At 40.7% G+C, this 17429-nt stretch overlaps 1 protein-coding gene and 1 long non-coding RNA gene across 3 annotated transcripts in view; one reads left to right on the top strand and one right to left on the bottom strand.

Moving 5' to 3' along the window:
• LOC132538934 (uncharacterized) overlaps positions 1–17429 on the bottom strand; it is a 94153-nt gene that overhangs the window by 9484 nt on the left and 67240 nt on the right. The window contains exon 2 of the long non-coding RNA XR_009550255.1: positions 11268–11374. This is a non-coding gene — a long non-coding RNA (uncharacterized LOC132538934). The remainder of the gene's footprint in view (positions 1–11267; positions 11375–17429) is intronic.
• ITGA8 (integrin subunit alpha 8) overlaps positions 1–17429 on the top strand; it is a 183721-nt gene that overhangs the window by 135784 nt on the left and 30508 nt on the right. For both annotated transcript variants that reach the window (XM_060192219.1, XM_007526133.3), the window contains exons 24-25: positions 6714–6819; positions 10004–10162. In XM_060192219.1, coding sequence (XP_060048202.1) covers positions 6714–6819; positions 10004–10162 — 265 coding nt within the window. The remainder of the gene's footprint in view (positions 1–6713; positions 6820–10003; positions 10163–17429) is intronic.

Raw genomic sequence — 17429 nt, 5'->3', positions numbered from 1 at the left:
TCGGTCCATACTCCCACTCTGCCTCTCTCTTTCCCTAGTAGGGTGGATTCACCTTCTTTACCTCATCTTGAATGAAGCTGGAAAGAATCACGTTAATAGAGATAAACCAGAAAGAAAGGGATGAATATGGGATGATCTCATTTGTGGGCAGAACTTAAGAAACAGAACAGAAAGGGGAAACAAAGTAAAACTTGGACCTGTTTGGTGTATTACACCAAAGCAAAGGACTCTGGGGAAGAATGACAGGGAGGGGGAAGGGGGAGGCAGCTTTCAGGTTCTGGTACATGATGCTGGAAGAAGATCTAAGCTAGATATGAGAGTGCTTTACAGACACCTATCACGGCGAGATGGGGAATTGTACCCATGTGCCAAAAACAGTACCATAAACCATTAACCCTTAACCCCTCCTCCCCCCGCCGAAAAGAAATAAATGGATAACTCTTAACACAGAGTTGATGTGATCTACACTTAGTATCTTCTCCCTTCTGACCTATTTGTTGGGAGTTCCAATAAATAATTAATGAAATGACAAGGAAAGTGGTCAAGTCTTGGAATAATTACCAACTTGAAAAGCATGTGCCTGAGGAATGGGAAAGGAACCAGCGATGAACTTCTGTGGGTCTTCTGCAGAAGTATGGACTGCACTTATTTCATTGTGATTCTTTAGATCTAGCTAGAAATGTCAACTGCTATTTTGGACTGAACTGTCACTGAATCTCCAAAAATCCGTCTTCCTTTTGCGTTCCCGTGGGTTCTGAGTGGCTGTCATACTTCCATGATGGAAACTAGATTTCTGCACTCACAGCCACCGTTCAACACCTGATGCTGCCTTGCTACTCTCAGTGAGGATGCAGTGGGAACAGGGGCTCTTGCCCTGGAACCGCTAGCCTCTACCTGATGGATTAAAGAATAAGACTAATACCCAAATATTTATTTTTTACTTCCTAAATGCTACTCCAGCATACCTATAAATCTAAAGATATATTAGTGTCCTTTCTGTGCAGGAGAGGGAATTATGACACAAGAAGTGCAAAGCCACACAGCTAGGAAGTAAAGAGCTAGAATGTAAGATAAGCCCACCAACCTGCTGCTACATATTTACAAATAACAGTGCTATGTTGTCTAGAAGATAGAGGGATATAGTTTTTTTTCTATTCAAATAAATGTTTTAGGCATTCATTCACTCACTTTAATGCATGTGCCTAAAATTTATTCTTTTTAATTGTATAATAGTGTGGTATTGTAAAACTACACCAAAACTTATTCATCCATCTTACTCTTGATAAAAAAAAAGTGGGGGATTTTCTTTTTTTCTTTTTATTTCTTCTTTTTCTTCATTTCATTATCTTTATTGGATAGAGACAGCCAGACATTGAGAGGGAGGGGGTAGAGAGGGAGAGAGAAGGAGGCACACCTGCAGCACTGCTTTACCACTCATAAAGTTTTCCCCCTGCAGGTGGAGACCAGAGGCTCAAACCTGGGTCCTTCTGCATTGTAACATGTGTGCTCAATCAGGTGTGCCACCACTTGGCCCCAGCTCCTTCCTTCCTTCCTTCCTTCCTTCCTTCCTTCCTTCCTTCCTTCCTTCCTTCCTTCCTTTTTTTCTTGCCTCCAGGGTTATTGTTGGGGCTGGGTACATGCACTACAACTCCACAGCTCTTGGTACCCATTTTTTAATTTTTTCACTAGATAGGACAGAGAGAAATTGAGAGGGGGAGGGGAGGGGAGATGGAGATGGAGAGAGACAGACACCTGCAGACTTGCTTCACTGCTTGTGATGCGACCTCTCCTCACCTCACCCCTGTAGGTGGGGAACCAGGGGGCTCCAACTGGGACCCTTACACTGGTCCTTGTGCTTTGCGCCACATGCTCTTAACCTGCTGCGCTACCACCCAACTCTCACTGTTAATATTTCTATTAAGAAGCTTGGGTTATTAGTTCATAGGGATGCCATTATATTCTAGAATATTAATCTCTTATCAATCACACACATTGCAAATATCTGTTCATAGCCTATGGGGCTTGAGGTTTTTAAGTCAGTTTACTGAGAGAAAAATTATGTAAACTAAAGCCCAGCCTTTTTCAGATGTCCAGTTCAAAGAGTTATGACAGTGTAAGAAAATTCAACATAAAACAGTGCTATCATCCCAAGTCTCCCTTTCATTTCCTTTGTAGTCAGTCCTTCCCAGATGTACTCCCATTCTCCACCTCACCCCCCCCCCCAATTCTGGCAATACTGATCTATTTTCTGGTATCACAGTTTTGTCTTTTTTTCCAGAAAATCATGTAAATATATTCAGACAAAATGCAGCCTTTTGAGTCTGGTTTCTTTCACTTAAATGCAATCATTTAAAAAAGTACCCATTTTCTCATATACATGGAGAGTCTATTTATTTGTTTGCTTTTATTCTTTTTTATTATTTAGAGAAGTATTCCACTTATAGATAGCTTATGCATTGTTTATTCATCCATTCACAAGTAGGTGAACATTTGAATAGTTTCCAGTTTGGCTCTACTACATTATGCTATAGGCAATCACATACAGTCCCTGGAGAAACATTTGTTTCCCTAATGGATTTACTATACTGTATGTTAAGTGTATGTCTAACTTTATAAGACACTGCCAAACTGCTTTTCAAGGTACTTATGTCATTTTGTGTTCCCATCAGCAATACATGGGCATTCTGGTGATAGATGATCCCTGCCAGCAAGTGTTCTCTGTTTTCTTTTTTAAAATAATAATAATAATAATTCTTTGAAGAGAGTAAGAGACCAGAGCATCACTGTGGCATATGTGATGCCAAATATCATATTCAGGGTTTCAAGAGTGCACTAGCACTGAGAGACAACCCCCCCCCACTCAGTAGGGTGTCTTTTAGGAAGTTTTTTTTTTTTTTTTTTGCATTACCCACTATGATACCTCTTCTGTTCTTAGGGAGATTTTTTTTTTTAACAATTCAATTTCATGGGGCCAGGCAGTGGTGCACCTGGTCAAGCACACACATTCCAGTGCACAAGAACCCAAGTTCAAGCCCCTGGTCTCCACCTGCAGGAAAAAGCTTCAGAAGTGGTGATGCAGGGATGCAGGTCTCTCTATCTCTCTCTCTCTCTCTCTCTCTCTCTTTCTCCTTCTCGCTCTCTCCTTTTATCTAAAAGCAAAAACAAACAAAACCCCCCAAATAATCAGGATGGAGTAGGTTTGTATTGAGAGACTGGAGTCATGCATAAGCAGGGCCTACATTGATACTATCAATGGCAACTGTAGTTAACACTTTTCTTCCATGTGTTAACTGCTATTTGGGATAGTTTGAAAGCAGGGTGCAGACAATACTACAACACCGTCAGATTTGAATTTCCTAATACCATATGGCCTTCAACTATCCTCCTCCTACCCCTTCTTCCTCTTCTGCCTCTTCCTCTTCTACTTTCTTCCCCTCTTCTTCTCTGCCCAGACCACAGCATAGCTCTGGTTTATGGTGGTGCTGGGGATTGAGCCTGGCACCTTAGAGCCTCAAGTATGAGAGTCTTTTTTGCATAGCCACTGTGTTATGGCCTAGACCTAGACTTTAACTTTTCAAAAGCCCAATTCCTTGTCTCCCTTCCCCAGTCCTTCCAAATGCTCACTGTGATCATCGAGTAGCACTATCTACTTGATCCCCCAGGTGTCCCTGGAGTTAATCCCATTATCCTCCAACTTCTAGTGTGAGGACTAGTCTGTAATTGTTGTTAGTAGTCATTCTGGGCTACTTGGTTGCTTATATCCTTTCTTCTTCCTAAATATATATATTAACTTTGAAGACAGTGAAACATGTTTCCCTTATTTAGTCAGTGTCTTTAGAGAGCAGATCTTTGCCATAGTTTCCCAATATGAAAAAATCTTAGAGGGTAGGTAACTGAACTTGTGGGCCATGTTTTTTGGATGCTTTTTGCCATAATTTATCATAGGTTATGTTTCTTCATAAGTCTCTATTTGACTGTGCTACAAAAATGGGACTGGACATTAACTTGTGTTTACTAAAGTCATTGGAAATAAAGCAGGTGGTACTCAGTAACTAGAGCACCAGTCTTTATACCAGCAGCTAACCCTCTGCTTTCCTGGACATCAATTTTCTTTTTCTTTATTATTATTATTTATTTTTATTATCTTTATTTATTTATTGGATAGAGACAGACAGAAATTGAGAGGAAGGGGGAGATACAGAGGGAGAGAGACAGACTGCTTCACTACTTGTGAAGCTTCCACCCTGCAGATAGGGACTGAGGGCTTGAACCCAAGTCTTTGGGCATTGTAACATGTGCTCAACCAGATGCACCACCTCCCAGCTCCAGGACATCAGTTTTCTATTCAAGTGTGAAGTGAAGGACTTTGAGCAAATTGAATCCATAGTACTTGTGAAGGTCTAAAGATTTATGGTTCTCTGGTTCTAAAGGAATTAAGTCTGGTCCTACACGATCCATGACCGTAACAACAATTTAATTATTTTTCTTTTTAGTAAAGATGTACTCAGCCTCTATTCTTTATTTGTTTTCTATGAGGCGTTTCCTCACAGTGGGTGTAGAGTGTTGCCAGGTTGAGAGCCAAGCAAAGCTTTGGTGGTAAGTGCATCCAGACCAGCAGGAATAGAAGCCCAGTTCCGGGGCCTGGTGGAAGTGCTGCAGGTTAAATGCACATGCAAGGACCTGCATAAGGATCCTGGTTCGAGCCCCCTGCTCCCCACCTGCAGGGGAGTCGGTTCACAGGTGGCGAAGCAGGTCTGCAGTTGTCTATCTTTCTCTCCCCCTCTATGTCTCTCCCTCCTCTCTCTGTGTCTCCCCCTCCTCTTTCGATTTCTCTCTGTCCTATTCAACAATGACAGCAATAACAACAACAATGATAAACAACAAGGGTAATAAAAGGGAAAAATAGCCTCCAGGAGCAGTGGATTCATAGTGCAGGCACTGAGCCCCAGCAATAACCCTGGAGGCAAAAAAAAAAAGAAGAAGCCCAATTCCCTGGGGTTCCTCTATTGAGAGAAACCTGGCATATCCTGCAATCTTCTCACTAGGCCTATAGATTTGAGTTGACGATAGTTTAATCAGAATGAGTAGAAAGGACAATGTGGCATAACAACAAGTCAAGAAAGAGGTAGAAGATCTTGAGCTAGCAGCCTAGCGGAGTTAAATCTTGCTCTTTTTATTTAACTGCTGCTCATTAAGGGTAAATGCAAAAGGCTTTGCTATTTAGCAGCATTTCTGTGGGTTCTCAGTTTTTCACATGTAAGTCTCTCACCTCCCTGGAAGGCAATGCAAGTAAATTAACTTGGACAGAAAGCCTTTGAGATGTTTTCCACTCATTTGTGGTACATGATGCCAACATTTTATCTTCATTTTCCAGATGAAGAAATAGAAACATACAGAGAGCAAATTATTTCCCCTAGAATCATCATTCAGTCCAATAAATTTTGTTTTCTTCTTTAGAGATTACTAGGGATTGTGGGGTAGGGGAGATAACATTTGGAGTTCTTGTGGCTGTGCTAATTACTGGATACTGTTAAAAAGGGCATTTAAGACATCTAACTGCCAAAGCAGATATTTTTCTTTTGTAGTTACTTTTAGATATAGGTCTGAGGTTCTTTTAAAGATACTTCTTGGGGGGGGGGGAGGGCAGGTAGTGGTGAACCAGGCAGAGCACACACATTATCATGCTTGAGGCCCAAGGTTTAAGCCCCCAGTCCCCACCTGCAGATGGGAAGCTTCTCATTCTCTTCATTTCTCTCTCCTACTCTATATTTTTGTCTCTATCAGAGATACCTTTTATATACAAATTATTAGAAAGTATTCTTATTAGATTATCCTTTTCAAAATTAAAATCATAAAAATCATAGTTCAGTATGTTATTAGTTTCTAGTAGGGAATATACCTCTCACTATGTTTCATTTATCCACTACTAGCTAACTTCCAGGTGTAAACTGCAGGCAAAATGATTAAACCATTCCTCTCTCTTCTTTGTGTCATCCATAAGACAACTCTCAAGATCCACTAGATATCTAGTGGGGGGGGTATATAAATACCCACTTTTCTACTCTAAAGCATCTAACTAGAAACTATATTTCTTCACAAGTAAACATTAATTTCACCACAGAGAATTCTAGGATTTTGCCCACACACCAGAAGGTCACATTTCTCGGTATGCCTTGCAGCAGGAACTACAGATCTTGTACACACACATACTCTCTTTTACACTTGCATAGGATCTGTAGCTAAATGTACGTATTCATATGTGTGTGTTCAATTATCCATCTCAACACTGGAATGCCCTCCATGCTGCCACCTAGTGCTCAAGAGATTAGAAGCTGGAAAACAGTCAATCTCTGGGCTAGAGGTCAGTACTCAAGAGGCTACATATTGTAGATCTTAAAGATTCTTCCCTATCCCTTTTATTATTTTGCTGAACATCATTTCAGTATTTCCCCCCACATAGGCAATATATAGTTAAATAAATGGAGTGGGGGTGTGACACTGGCTACATAACTCATTTGTATAGTGTATGCTTGTATAGTTTATTATATAGTGTGTGACCCAGGTTTGAACCCGAATCTCTCTCTCTCTGACTTATATTAAATAAGTAAATTGTGAGTCACTTTTCCTCCCACTACCTAACATACATTGTTCACCAATGAAACATACTTTGCAAGTACCATTATGTGCAACTAACATAACCTCCTCTGTTTCAGGGTATCCCACCCTCCACAGATTGTTCTGCCCATTCATAACTGGGTACCTGAAGACAAGCCCCGTAAAGAAGAGGGAGTTGGACCATTGGTGGAACATATTTATGAGGTAGCTGCTGTATCAGCTAGTATTCAGTGATATTCTTGTGTCCTGTGCTAATCAACTCTTCATTACATTGTAAAAGGCACAAGCCAAGACCTGAGCTTTGTATACTTCCTGGGTTTGTGTTGTTATGCCACCATCTTGCAATGTGCGATACTGGGAACCATAAGGTATTTTTTTTATCTTGTTGCCCCTTTTTTCTTTTTTTCTTCTTTTAATTTCTTTATTATCTTTATTTATTTGATAGAGACAGTGAAAAATAGAGAGGGAAGGGAGAGATAGAAAGGAAGGGAGAAAGTCACCTATAGCCCGGCTTCACCACTCACAAAACTTCCCCCCTACACTTGTGGACAGAGGGCTAGAACCTAGGTCCTTGTGCATTGTAATGTGTGTGCTCAACCAGATGCACCACCACCCAGCCCCATCCTTTTTTTCAAATATTCTTTGTATTTTCTCTGTTTGATATTTGCACAGACTAAGCAAAAAATGACTAAATCTCTAGACTTCATTTTACATCTTCCTACATTTTCAAATATTCTTAAAAGGCACCGTTCTCTTCAACTGAAGATTACCAAGAGACTAGAAAAAATATTATATATTATTCATTATGACTTTAAATCCATATGTAAGATGGGTATGCAGCAAATAGATAAGACTAATTTTACTGCTCATTCGAGTAACCTGAATTAAACACAAGTAGTTGATTTTGAAATATGAAATAACCCACTGATTAGTAAAATACTGTTCAGCATCAAAACAATGTTGCTTGCAAAATCCTGTTGATTTCTTCCCATCTCAACTATCAAACTACAAAGAGGGAAGAGTCTAGTTCAGTCATCACCTGAAATATTTTAATTACAGTGAAGACTTTGGGCTAGTGGTTCTTCTTTAAACACACACACACACACACACACACCACAAAATGCTGTTGGTGGAATGGAGTTATTCAAAAAGGATTGGGAATGATAAATGTTTGGTAAAAAACAATGTTCAAGACATCTGCTGTTTAAGGTTTCTTCCCAATTAATGTCTTCAGTTCCTTTCCTACATAATTCATGCCGCTGGTCTAATAATTCAGACTTTGACTTTCATCTCAAACTTTAAGGACACATGTAGCATTCTCTAAGGTTAATAATGAAGCTATTTAAAAACGGATGAACTGCTCATACACATAGGAAAGAAACATCAACCCTGCTCACTGTCAACATGCACACGTCTGGCATCTGCCCAGTCTGCCATTCAGAATCAGAAACCCTGTCCAAAGCCAGATCAAAGCTCTGCCTTAAGCCCTTTTGATAGCAAAAGGGTAACACAGTCCCCAAGGCCCCTGTGATTAAAAACATCACTGCAAGAAATGTTGTCAAATAATTTATTAAACCTTGCATATGCCAGATTCTGCCAGGGAATGTTGGAGCGTAGTTGAAAAACATCCTCTGACTCGAGTCATTTTCATGCAGCCTTCCTTCTAAGCTTAGCATAAATGGCTCACAAAGCTTTAGATAAATGAACAGTAGTGCCAAAAGCAAGAGGGTTTCTTAAGTGCTAATCTCATCTCAAAATAGACTATAACAGAGAATGCCATGTTCCTTTGATAAAGTGAATTAAGTGGGCTGCCTAATAAGCAGTGCCCATCACAAATTGTTTTAGTGACCATTCTATTTGTCAAAATGTGGCAGGGGGAGGCAAGAGATCTCTGCTAACGTTGAAGTGAATTTTTAAAAACCAACAGTAAATTGAAATATTCATAGAGGTTTTTGCAGGCTGTTTTTTTGTATTCTGAGAGTACAAAATTCATATGTTTAAAGTGTTCATCTCTTTATGAGATATGGCCTTTCTTTTCTTGAGATGGGCTGATTAAAACAGAAGGAGCTGGGCTTTGAAATGTGCGCCTGAAGTGAACTGTAGTGAGCCCTTGATGGATAGTTCTTGCAGAGGGTGAGAGAGAGTGCATCACATGTGGTTGCAATTGACAAGTCAGTAGTCAGGAAAGAGGTAGGTTTCAATGTAAAGGTAGAATAACTAGGTTCTGAAAGCCTGTCATTAAAATTGCATTTCTAATACTGCTATTAAATTAATATAAATGTAAGGTCAATACCACAGTGATCAGACATAGTGTGGTCTTTGCTGAGGAACTCTGTCTGCGCTTACAGTCTCACAGATTAAAGAGCATCTCAGCACCAGTTAGCTCACCATGATTTTTTGGGGGGTTTGGGGGGCAAAGTACTCATGTTTTACCACAGATGGGAGGCCAGTGGGGGGAGAAGGTGGCAGGTGGCACAGCCACCTTGTACAGCATGCCATACTGCTCCATTGTCAGACCAGTGACTGCCTCAGCTCCATCAGCCCCCAGGCTGACTCTGGATCCTGCCTGGCTCTGCCCGGCCACCACAACCCCTCGAGACCATTCAGAGACATCACTGGAGGATGTGCGGTTAGTTGAGCAGCTGGTAGTTCTCCCCATATCCTCGCTGGTCAAGGGGAGGTCTCGTTTCTTTGGTGGAAGGCATTCCTGACTCCTCTCATGAACAGGTTTCATATTGCTTTGTGGTGTTGCTGGAGCCTGGAAGGGGTCGACTTGTTCCTTGGGGCATCAGAAGGGGCTTCTCTATGGCTCCCCTGCACCCTTCTCTGTTGTTGGCAGAGATGCCCACATCTGCTGACTTCCTTCCAGTGGTGCTCCTGAGCAGCTGTAGTATGAAGCAGTGTCTTCTTCGCTGGCTTGGGAGCCGGCCCATCTCACGGCTCTCCATGGGCTCCTCTTGCTTGTCAGGGAGCCGCTGCAAGCGCAGTAACCACAGCTGCCACCATAACTACGGCTGCCGCCATCCCCACCCCGGAGCCGCCCCACACCCACTCACCATGATTTTTTTATACCTTCTTCTGCCGATTGAGACTGTTTCCCTGTTTATAGCTGGCTAGGTACTCAGCAGATTGAGCATAGGCTTGCATTTTGGAGTTCCGAATTCAATCCACGACACCCAAAATACGGAAGTGATGCTCTGGTTCTTTTTCATTTATCAAATAAAAGTAAAGTTAACATATAGAATTCCATTTCCATAGTTAGAGTTCATATGGCTTAAAGAAAACTAAATAAATGCTTCTTAGAAACGGTACAGCACGTGCCGAATTTGAGCTCATCATTCCGCCTTGTGCTAGATGTTCAAGGACAAATTGTGTTTCTTGCTTCTAGCTGCACAACATCGGACCAAGTACTATCAGTGACACACTTCTGGAGGTGGGCTGGCCATTCTCTGCTCAGGATGAATTTCTCCTTTATATTTTTCATATTCAAACTCTGGGACCTCTACGATGTCAAACAAATCCTGCTATCAACCCACAAGACATAAAGGTAGGTTACCAGCAGCTTTACTTATTTATTTATTTTTTTATGTCATTTTACTTATTGGTCAGAGACTGCTTAGCTCTGTCATGCAGGGGTATCAGTGACACTTTTAATGGTAAGGGAAAAATTTAAAACAGTATCTTAAAAAAGTAATAAGCTACTCTAGTGATTGTTCAGCAATGGAGCAGACTCTTCCTTTTGGCTGTACAGTTAAAATTCCAGACCTAATTTATTTACTTTGTAAGTATATTTGCTTTATTACTGTCATTTTAATTTTTATTAGTGATTTAGTAGATCATAAGATAGTAGGGCTATATGCAAAGTGCAAGGACCGGCATAAGGATCCCGATTCGAGCTTCTGGCTCCGCACCTGCAGGGGAGTCGCTTCACAGGCGGTGAAACAGGTCTGCAGGTGTCTATCTTTCTCTCCCCCTCTCTGTCTTCCCCATCTCTCTCCATTTCTCTCTGTCCTATCTAACAATGACAACAATGACAGCATCAACAACAACAACTACAACAACAATGAAAAACAAGGGCAACAAAAGGGAAAATAAATATAAAAAAAGATAATAGGGGTATAATTCCACACCAGTCCAACCACCAGAGATCAATTTCCCACCCCCTACCACCATAGTTCTCCCAAGGCCAGCCCTAATTTAAAATACCAGTTGTAGTAAATATTAATCCCTTTAGGTTTTATTGTTCAAAGTGTGTCTTTCATTTTGCCTGTTTCAATATGTACCTTTGATATATAGTTTTGACTTGCCACACAACTAAATCAAAATCATAAATAGACGTGTCAGGCTTTGTAGAATTCAGACAAAATGCTATTCTTAAAGTTTGCTGGTTTATTGCCAAAAGACATGTGGATCTTGGCCAAAATGGACTTTTCCAGATGTTGCCAGTATCAGGTGGTAAAATGTGACCATAAGGCTATCTCAATGACCTAATAACCCTGAGACTGGGGTTTTCAGGGCCCCATTCCTTAGGGGGGGCTTGTAGAGAAGCCTAGAGTAGCACTTTCCCAAGTCTTGAGTGAACCTGATCACTTGGGGTTTGTTTGGCTTCATGTATGGGGTGGGTGAGAGTCTGTCTCTCTGCAGATTCCTACCTGGTCTCCACGTTGCTGGTTGGCAGGCCTACTTCAAGGAAGGAGAAACCGAAGTGTTCATGGAACTGATCTCATGCAGATGAAGATCCAAATTTAACTTTCAGTTTCTTTTGGGAAAAAAAAGAAATGAATTAGCACAAATCCTTGAAAATGACACATTTGCATGAAAAAAAAAGTATTAGTAAGATGTCCTGAAAACAGAACTTCACTGGCAGGGGTAGATAGCATAATGGTTATACAGAAACTCATACCTGAGGCTCTAAAGTCCCCTGCACCACCATAAGCCAAAGCTGAGCAGAGCGCTGGTCAAAAAATAAATAAAAACAAACAAACAAAAACTTCATATAAGAACAGACTTTTTTCCAGTGACTGTAGGGACAAAGTATCTCTATTAGACATGGTGCAAAGGCTAGATTCATAAAATCCTGCTCACCCATCAGGACACTCTCAGCCACTGCCCTCCATCAGAGGCACTGGGGTCTTGCCCATGTGAAAGAAAGGCTTTCTTTTTCTACCCAACATGCTTTCTATTTAAAAAGGGGAAGAGTGAGAGATGGTACAGGAGTGAAAGGGACTTGGGCCAACAAGCCTCTTTCTCTATGAGGAAATAATAAATAGGCCACTTATATTCTACAAAATTATTTCAAATACTTCCTTCCTGGAATTCTAATTTCCTCTTTCTTTGCTCTTTATTGAGACCACTTTAATGCTGTCAAGGACAGTGACTTATTATAAAATGACATCTGCAAATGCTAATGTATAACATCGAAGTAACCGAAAACTTTACACATCCTGTTCTGTCGTTAACATACACTGGATTTCTGCCCTAGATTCTTAGAGCACATGGTAATGCAGGAGGCTCTGGAGTGTGGTGTTTAGTTTATGTCAAATGCTATTTATATATGATTGCATATATTATGCTTATGTAACATGTTTAAATGTGCACCATGTTGGTTACGAGGGTTTTTTTTTCCCCTTTTGTTGCAATTTAACGATCATTTACAATAACTGGAACACATCTAATAGATAACATGCCTAAAATGTTGACAAATTTGTGCAAACTAAATGGCAGTATATACTAAGCACCTGCAATTTCCTGCTACTTATTCTTCAAAACATAAACTTACAATCTGCCTAATGATGCTTTTTAAAGTATCAGTTATGTTCATCTTATAAAACTCTGGAAAATTAATATAAGAGGGTTTGGTTACAGTATGAAATAACAGCTCTATAAAATAACAAGTTAAAATAAGTCATGAATTCTTAAAACTCTGAGTTTGTATGAAAAGCTTAAAATGGTATTACTTGAAGGTTTTCAAAGTACTTTTATTTATATTTAGTATGACCCAGAGAGTCTAAAAGAACTTTTGTTAATACTTTAGTTTTAAATTATCAATTTTTTATGTAAGTGGCTAAAAATAATTGGGAGTACTTGAAAATGATTTTCCATTTAAGACAGTAAACAAAAAATTTAGGTATACAGACACTTATCACAGGGAGATGAGAAATTGTACCCATGTGTGAACAACGGTACTGTAAACTATACCCCCCACCCCAATAAGATTATTTGGAGAAGAAAAAGGGAGTCAGGTGGTAGTGCAGCAGGTTAAGCACACATGGTGAGAAGCACAAGGACCGGCATAAGGATCCCAGTTGGAGCCCACGGCTCCCCACCTGCAGGGAAGTCGCTTCACAGGCGGTGAAGCAGGTCTGCAGGTGTCTATCTTTCTCTCCCCCTCTCTGTCTTCCCCTCCTCTCTCCATTTCTCTATGTCCTATCCAATAACGACAACAACAATAATAATAACTACAACAATAAAACAACAAGGGCAACAAAAGGGAGTAAATAAATAAATATTTAAAAAATTATTTGGAGAAGGAAAAACGGAGAGCATATACTAGTTCAAGAGCAGGAGAGGAGTCTGAGGGGTAAACCGTAGGGCCTACATGCCTAGGGTCCTCAAGTAATGCTCTGGTCCTCTCTCATCAATAAACAAGAACGTTTAAATAAATGTTAAGATAGTAAATAAATTCTTAGCAAATTGCCATTCATTGACTTGACAATTTCTTTCTTCCTTCCTAGATAATGTAAAGCCAATCTATTCTCTGACCTAACTGCAAATTGAAAATTAGTACAGAACAAATTATTGCATCTTGTTATCTTCAACAGAATAGGTCTTGTTGGCTTGTTGGCCCAAGTCCCTTTGAAAAAATATTTTGCTTATAAATTTTATTGGGTAGAGACAGAAATTGAGAGGGGAGGGAGAGGTAGAGAGGAGAGGAGAGGGAGGTCTGCAGCAATGCTTTCTACCTGTGAAGCTTACCTCCTGCAGGTAGGAACCAGGGCCTTGACACTGGGTCCTTACGCATTGTAACATGTGTGCTCAACCAGGTGTGCCACCACTAGCTATAGTTTTTTTATATTTATTTTATTTATTTATTCCCTTTTGTTGCCCTTGTTGTTTTTATTGTTGTAGTTATTATTGTTGTTGGATAGGACAGAGAGAAATGGAGAGAGGGAGGGGAAGACAGAGAGGAGGAGAGAAAGATAGACACCTGCAGACCTGCTTCACCGCCTGTGAAGTGACTCCCCTGCAGGTGGGGAGCCGGGGTTCAAACCGGGATCGTTATGCCGGTCCTTGTGCTTTGCGCCACTTGCGCTTAGCCCGCTGCACTACAGCCCGACTCCCTAAGTAGCTATAGTTTTTAATTAAAAGTAATTATTTGTGAAACAAAGAAACAGTGGGTTCAGTAAAAGGCATGATGGCTCGAACCTAGTGCCTTGAACATGGTAATGTATGCTTTTAACCGGGTATGCCACTGCTTAGCCCCCAATTTTTGTTATCTTTAAAAAATATTTTTATAGCAGTCCATAGTAAGATTTCTGTTGTAAATGCATAGTTTTCTATATTAAAATCACTACACATGCTTTTTTCGTAGGCCAGCCTGAGAATTGAACCTGCATTTAAAGCATCACTTCTGAAGAGAAATGCATTCTGACTGCCAAACATTTAGCCTAAAGCTTGCTGAAATCCACCCATCTTTAAATTGGCCACACATTCCAAATTCCGCTCTCCTCTTTTAAACCTCAAGGTCCAATGTGGTTGGAAAGGGATTCTGTTTTCACAAGAGTCATTGATAAAATTTGAGTTTTCCATCCAGTCACTGTAATCTTCCCCCATTCTTTAGTTGAAGAGAAGTCCCAGCCTGCCTTTGGGAGCCACAACCATGGTCAATCATTCTGTCACTGTGACTGCTCTCACAGATAGCAGGCCTACATTCTCACCCACATCTACCTCCCACATGGCCCAGAGTCAGAGCTTCGCTTAACACACTAGGGTTGGGGTCAGAGAGGACACACTCATGCCAGTAGAAGTCTATGGGGTTTTCATCTAACATCTAACTTTTCAGATGTCAGGAGAATCACTGTGTCCACATGCTTCAACTTCAGAGGCTGAAGGTCGAGGGAAGGGGAGAGGGTATGGATGAGAGGAAGAGATGGGATCCAGGGGGAGCTGGGGCAGCTGCCCAGGCCCTTGTAGACACAGCTCTAGTCAAAGCAAGGGAGGCTTTGCCCTGTGTACATTCCAATTGAATGTCCAGCGAATGCACCAGGTACTATTAATGTTCTGAATACAGTGTCTATGAGGCCATTTTGTCATAAAAGATAAAATTGATTTGGTTTCAACTGATGCAGAACTGCTATTTGTATAAGATATAAATCTTAATTCTTATGATGGTTTATATGATGACAAATAGATATGGTGGTCTTCAAATAATGGATGATGTATTTGAACTTGATAAAAAATAATAGGGGGAGGGGTGGGTGGGAGTACATCTACTTGAGGGCACATATTACAATGTGTAAGGGCCTGGGTTCAAGCCCCCTGGTCCCCACCTGCAGGGGGAAAGCTTCACAAGTGTTTTCTCTCCCTCTGTACCTCCCCCTGCCCTCTCTTTTTTTTCTTTTTTGCTTTTTGCCTCCAGAGTTACTGTTGGGGCTCAATGCCTGCACTACAAATCCACTGCTCCTGGAAGCTATTTTTTCCCATTTTGTTGCCCTGTTGTCATTATTGTCATTGATGCCATTGATGTTACTGTTATTGGATAGGACAGAGAGAAATCAAGAGAGGAGGGGTTACACCTGCAGACATGCTTCACCACCTGTAAAGCGACCACCCTGCAGGTGGGGAGCGGGGGCTGGAACCAGGTTCCTTATACCGGTCCTTGCACTTCACACCATGTGCACTTAACCCACTGCACTACTGCCTAGCCCCCCTTCCCTCTCAATTTCTGCCTCTATCCAATAAGTAAATATATATATATATGTACATATATGTATTAATATTACTCTAAAAAAAAGAAAGAAACAAAGTATGGTGCTAAAACTTACCAGCAGTGTGAAATAAAACCAGGGCAAAGCTAGCCTATCCGGTAGAGTTCATAGTTTACCACATATGAGACCCTGCATTTGAGCCCCAGCATCACATGGGATCACCATGAACAGCACTGAAGGAGCTCCCTGGATGCTGGAACAATGTCCTGTTGTCTCTCCTCTCTTCTCTCTCAAAAAAATTAATAATAGAACATTGGCTTAGGGAGGCCAGTCAGTGGTACTTGCATGTGTGTGGCCCTGTGTTTATCCCCAGGTGAAGCATTAAAAGGGAAAAAAAAAAAGTTTAAAGACATATTTTATTCTAACTAGAAAATGAGAGCTCTGGACTGGATGGTGACACACTTGGTTGACCACACATGTTACAGTGCTCAAGGACCTGGGTTTGAGCCCATAGTCCCCACCTGCAGAGGGAAAGTTTCGCAAGTGGTGAAGCAGTGCTGCAGGCGTTTCTCCTCTCTCCCTCTCTATCTCCCCCTACCCTCTCAATTTCTGGCTGTCTCTATCCAATAAGTAAAGATAATAATAATAATTTAAAAAAGAAAATGAGAGCTCATCACTCTGCAAATGCTTCATGTGCAGTTCTACCCTCTATCAAATCCAAGTTCCCAAGCCAGTCTAAAAAAGTTAAGTTACTAGTAATTCAGTCTTTAAAAGTGTTAGTGATTAAATGCTTAATGACTTCACATGTCACGGCTTATTCTTTAATGCAGTACCTACCAAACTGAACATACATTAGAAATTAGAAAAAGAATAATCAAGTTTCTCTCTGTTTTTAATTTTTTAATTATCTTTACTTATTTGACAGCTAGAAATTGATAGGGGTGTGGTTGGTAGAGAAGGAGAGAGACAGAGAACCACCTGCTGCAGCACTGCTTCACCACTAGCAAAACTTTCCCCCTGAAGGTGGGGACCAGGGACTTGAACCTAGGTTCTTGCGCACTGTAATATGTGCGCTGAATCAGGTGCATCAGCGCCCAGCCCTATAATCAAGTTTCTCCTCCCTCTCCCCCCAGATAATGACCTTCTGATTCCTGAGAAGTACATATTTCCAAAAAATTGTGACTTTTTTTTTTTTTTTGCTATCTGATAAGGGACATACTCTTTCATATTTCATTACATATTTGTAATCAATGTGATTTTGCTTCTTTATTAAAGTTTTTAAGCATTTTTATTTGATAGAACAAGAGAAATTGAGAGGGAAGGGAGATAGAGAGGGGGAGAGAGTGACAGAGACACCTACACATGGTTACACCACTCAGAAAGCTTCCCTCCTGCAGTTCAAAACTGGGACCTTGAACCTGGGTCCTTGCACGTGGTAACACGTACACTTAACAAGGTGCATCACCAGTGCCTTCTACCTGATTAATTATGTGATGAAGATCTTTGGTAGCAAAGAACTTACAGGAAAACTACCTGGGGGCCCGCCCTTTCATTCCTATTTGAACCTTTATGTTTTTGTTTGTTTTGATTTTTGTTGTACTTTATTCTCAGTTAAATCTTGTTGATTTACCATTGGCTTACAATATCATAGATTGTTGATGTTTAATTTCATCACTTTTATTTCCAAGTGAAAATATTAGCCTTTGGCTTTCTTTCCCTCCCCTAAGGGTCTCTTTCCATCAAATTCAGTTTGTTGATGAACACAGGAATATAAGTAGATAACTATGAAGGCTCTGGCCACAGAACGTCACGGTCCTAACAAGATAGAGAACTCAAACATAGCAATTTCTCCACATTCTACCAGCTAAGACATTTTGAAACACTCAA

This window comes from Erinaceus europaeus, chromosome 6, assembly GCF_950295315.1.
Source record: "Erinaceus europaeus chromosome 6, mEriEur2.1, whole genome shotgun sequence".
Classification (NCBI taxonomy): domain Eukaryota; kingdom Metazoa; phylum Chordata; class Mammalia; order Eulipotyphla; family Erinaceidae; genus Erinaceus; species Erinaceus europaeus.
Note: the sequence above shows the minus strand (reverse complement) of the source record. Positions and strands in the feature narration are given on the sequence as shown.